Genomic DNA, 4,413 nt, shown 5'->3' with positions numbered 1-4,413 from the left:
TTTACTAAGCTAAGATGCAAATGTGCTGCATCAGCTGTTAGAATAGATTCTGAGAAGCCATTGGTCCCATACTTGGGTCACCTTGCTTGCCATGTGCTTCATGCCTGTAACAGTCCTACTTAGACACTGATAGAAAAGCACATACACTATACCATTCTGATTCTAACCGATAGTAAAGGTTAAAGTTAATTACATTATATCACAAAAGCACCCAATATACTGTAAAAAGAAAAAGTTGTTTTAAATTTTCTAATTCTTACCTTGAATTCTAATTCATACCTTGAATATAATCTTTATTTTTGTTACTTTGTATAGTTGAATCAATCACTGAGCTTGATTTCTCTTCTTCAAGAGCTTCAAGTGTGTGCTTGGCTGCTGCTCCTGTGAGCAGTAAGTGTCTTGTGAATTAAATCACTCACTTTACATAAAACCGTGCAAGCACCCAGTATACTCTAAAATTGAAATGATTGTTGCATTGAATCCATTCTTACCTTAGATTTAATCTTTGTGTTCTGTCACCTTTAGTAGACAAATGTATCACTGAGCTTGACTTCTCTTCTTGGAGAACTTCAAGTGTGTGCTTCTCTGCTGCTCCTGTGGGCAGTAAGTCTCTCTTGGTTGTGTTCTAGTGAGCGTCTTCTGACTCTATGCAGACCACACGACATGACAATGTGTTTTTATACTTACGGGATGGTTTCTCGAAGCTCCCATTCAGAAGCTTCCAGATTGTATGTTCACTACAGTCAGGGGGGTGCTGAGGAATGGTCTGGAAGGGGGTTGCGATTGGGACATTGGAGCTCTAAAGTTGGTGTGCCCTTATAGGGTTGCAGAGTCACAAGGAGTGCCTGTCAGTCACAATGAGAGCTTCACTGATAGCTTGTATAGCTGTTAGACAGCATAACCCAGCACCACAGCTGTGCATTGCCTTTGCCATCAGCAGCTGCCATGGTGCCCCACTGCACCCACATATGCTCATATTTAAAGCTATTTGGGATGCTGTTTGCAACTTGCTGTCCATTCACAGTTTAGATTAGGCATGTTAAATTCATTTCATTGTGGGACACATACAGCCCACTTTGATCTTCAGTGGGCTGGACCAGAGAAAGACATTTACCTAAACATTTAATCCCTGAGATGTCTTTAATGCAATTTTAACAGTGTGTCTCAATTTTGTAAAAGAAAAGAAAAGAAAAGAAAAGAAAACTAATAAAAGAAAAAACTAAAAAAAACAAACAAAAACAAAACAAATTTATATAGTATATCACAGAAACAGGAACTTTTCTGCAATTTAATTGTTTATCTATTACTTAGCTACTTTCGTATAATATGAATGGCTGTGGGGGAGATTTTTATCAATAGGAAAAGTTGTAAAAACTAATGAAAATACAGTCAAAAGTTCAAAATCTGTGTACTCATTCACATTTCACAATCAGAGTGGTGTCTTTACTGGGCTGGGCCTGGTTTAGCTCATACCTTCATACACTTCTGAATTTGTTCTGGGCTATTAATAAATTTATTGATTAATACATTCACCAAACAGAAATTCTGGAGGGAAACCCATATGCTGCCTTATTTACACATCTATATATGCATATTGTCAGAGTTTAGATTACCTTTTCTTTATTTGCATAATGCATATTGCAGACCAACTTACTAGGAATGTCTAGAACTTTCCATTTAATTTCCTGATTTTCATTTGTGGATTGCAAACAGAATATGCCATCCAAAGTATTTGGTGATAGAGAGAGACTTATAGTGAAGCAAACTGAATTTTGACTATGCTCTTAAATTCTCGCAGAAATCATAAGCTTCCCTATAACACATTAATATGTGTATGCAAAGACACAGTGTGTTGATGAGAGCTTGTGCTGGTTTAGCAAGAGGTTGCAAAAACCCATTCATCCCATAACACTTGGAATAGGCTGCACTTACATGTAAAAAATAATTAAAGTCAGACTTGTGTAAGACAGACGACTAGAATACTCTGGTCCGATCTGAGCGGTAATGGCTTTACTTACCAGAGGAGGGCAGTGTATCGCACTTTCTAGGGATCAGTTACATAATCTAAATGTTTCCAGCTGGTAGCAGACGTTACTAGAAGCTGAATACTCATGTACCTCAGTGTAAACTGATGAAAGAGAGAAGCCAAATTTCTCGGTGTTCCACTATTCTGTTTGAGTAAGACAGTGAGTCAGTCCTTTTTTTAATGAAATGGAAGAATGAGAATAATAGCAATGTTTCTGGAACTTAGTGCCAGAAGGTAGTTTTTACATCCTGGGATGGTTCTTACTTTGGTGCTTTGATTACAGAAGTGACCATGAGTTTCAGTCTTGGTTTTCTGTTTCAGAACTTTCTGTCTTTGTCTTGACTATGGAAGATTTTATTGCACAGAGAGATTTTCCCCCTTTGTTTTTATTTACTAATAATATTTATTTTTGTTTACTCTGTTTATACTCAATTGAAAGCTTTTTCACCATAGGTTTTCTTATTATTACATAGAATTTTTTATTTGTATTCATTCAAAATAAATATAATTTATTTATTGCTTTGGTGGTCCATAAAAGTTGTAAAAACACATTGATTTTAGCAATAAAAAATATTAAATAACAGCGAGTTATTTTAAGTCGATGTGTTTATTGTTTAAATTAATCGCGTTTTACACGCGCATACACTTCTGTTTTTCTGCTGGACTCTATAATTCACTGTACGCATGGCTGCGAGCGCAACGGTTCAACGCATGCGCTCTCGCTGACATCCGGGGCCAGGACAAGGATGAACGGCGATTTCCAAGATGGCGGCGGAGGGAGGAGGGAAGGAGATGAACGAAATTAAAACTCAGTTCACCACACGAGAAGGTGTCTACAAACTCCTCACTCACTCTGAATACAGCCGCCCGAACAGGGTGCCTTTCAACTCGCAGGGCTCCAATCCCGTCAAGGTCTCCTTCGTCAATGTAAACGACCAGTCCGGCAACGGCGACAGGATCTGTTTCAATGTGGGCCGGGAACTCTACTTTTATATCTACAAAGGCGTGAGAAAGGTAAACAGTACTGAGCGAGGAGGCAAAGTAACCGCTGTTCGGGAGCAGTCCGTTAATTTGACATATTTAAATGCGTTGCAAACCAGCTGTCAGCTCTCTCGGCTTCTGTTATTTAAGTGCGCAGATTATCAAGAGAAGGCCATGTAGCAAACCTAGCTAAGTTAGAGACTGATTAGCATTCTTAGCTAACATCGCCACAGTTGTTTTTGTTGTTGTTGTTGCTTCGATTAGATTTGTGCGCCCTCCAAGGTTCACTAGTTAATTCGGCGAAAAGCTGTGACATGAAATTACCCAGTGAACTGTGCTATACGAGAAAAGGCTTCTCCTGTTCTGTTATGTCATGTGGTGTTTGTTTATCCTCGTTTCTTTACGTGGAAAGTGCACCTCTACACTGTCGGTGGCAATACAGACAGGAAACAACTTTGTTGTTCCTGTTAAAGAAGCCACTGACTGCATGTAAGCTTTAGACTTTGTAACCTGTGGGCATGGAAGTGAACAGTGTTGTTTTTCATGGTGTAATGATGTGTGCACGCTACTGTCAGGACTGGGTTGTGATGCAATGTGATCCACTGTTTAGGTTGCGTGCAGTGGTGATGTCATTGCAGCAAGACACGTTTAAGCAGAGATGGTGACTGTGACAGCGGTGATCATGCTGGTGATGTGCTTGACCCGTAAGCTGGGTGTAGCGGCCAAGCATCCTAATAAGGACTCACACTTTTGTTCGTGTTTTGGTTTTCCACGAAAACTCTAACATTGCATATTGACGTTAATGTTAGAGCTGTTCTTCTGTCGTCTTTAACAAAAGTAAAGTGCAAAGAGGAACACTTATTTTGGATAATTCTAAGTTAATATGGTGTACTACCCTGCAAAGGGCAACCTTTAGGTTTGAAAAGTTATGAAGTCTGTTATTTGACAGCAAGTTAAGCTACAGAATTGTGTGGTTCTATTTTACGTTTTTTGAACCCTGAGGCTAGTGTTTGACGTTTCCTTATGATTAAAAAAATCTTCAAATTGACTGAGCAACCGTAAAACTGCAATGTCAAAACATTTAACAACACTGCTGTCTATGGAAAAGAGATCCTAGAGAAAATTTTCGAATAGTGATAAAAATTCTGATACTTTTGCTACTTAATCAAAACTGCAGGGAGTAAATATTAGCCATTATAACTGTTTGCCAGTAAACAGCAATGTTAACCTGTTGATACAACAAAATTGAACCAGAGTAAGTGCTGCATTAGCTTTAGGGACAGCATTTGTATTCAGGTTCATTTTCCTGATGTAGGGACGTCTCGGGTGGTTTTTAACATCAGCAATTCTCAAAACTTCCGCATCAAGTTTTGGAATCCCAGAGCACGGACTGAACTAGTGCAGCC

General features: G+C 38.9%; 2 protein-coding genes across 4 annotated transcripts in view; one reads left to right on the top strand and one right to left on the bottom strand.

The window, feature by feature from the left end:
- The window catches only part of hsp90aa1.1 (heat shock protein 90, alpha (cytosolic), class A member 1, tandem duplicate 1), a 4,613-nt gene extending 3,847 nt beyond the window's left edge, over positions 1-766 (bottom strand). Inside the window, exons 1-3 of one of the 3 annotated variants that reach the window (XM_013908748.1) lie at positions 688-766; positions 492-594; positions 280-381 (exon numbers count right to left, since the gene is read on the bottom strand). The gene's annotated coding sequence lies outside the window, so the exon portion shown is untranslated. The other 2 variants (XM_005724991.1, XM_005724990.2) reach the window with 2 other exon arrangements.
- A 1,974-nt stretch (positions 767-2,740) lies between these two features.
- Positions 2,741-4,413, top strand: part of wdr20b (WD repeat domain 20b) — a 7,494-nt gene continuing 5,821 nt past the window's right edge. Inside the window, exon 1 of the mRNA XM_005724987.1 lies at positions 2,741-3,040. Within this exon, the coding sequence (XP_005725044.1) occupies positions 2,792-3,040 (249 nt within the window). The 5' untranslated portion in view covers positions 2,741-2,791. The remainder of the gene's footprint in view (positions 3,041-4,413) is intronic.

Source organism: Pundamilia nyererei, unplaced genomic scaffold (assembly GCF_000239375.1).
Source record: "Pundamilia nyererei isolate P.nyererei 1_Seehausen unplaced genomic scaffold, PunNye1.0 scaffold00013, whole genome shotgun sequence".
NCBI lineage: Eukaryota > Metazoa > Chordata > Actinopteri > Cichliformes > Cichlidae > Pundamilia > Pundamilia nyererei.
This window is presented reverse-complemented; position numbering and strand designations above follow the sequence as displayed.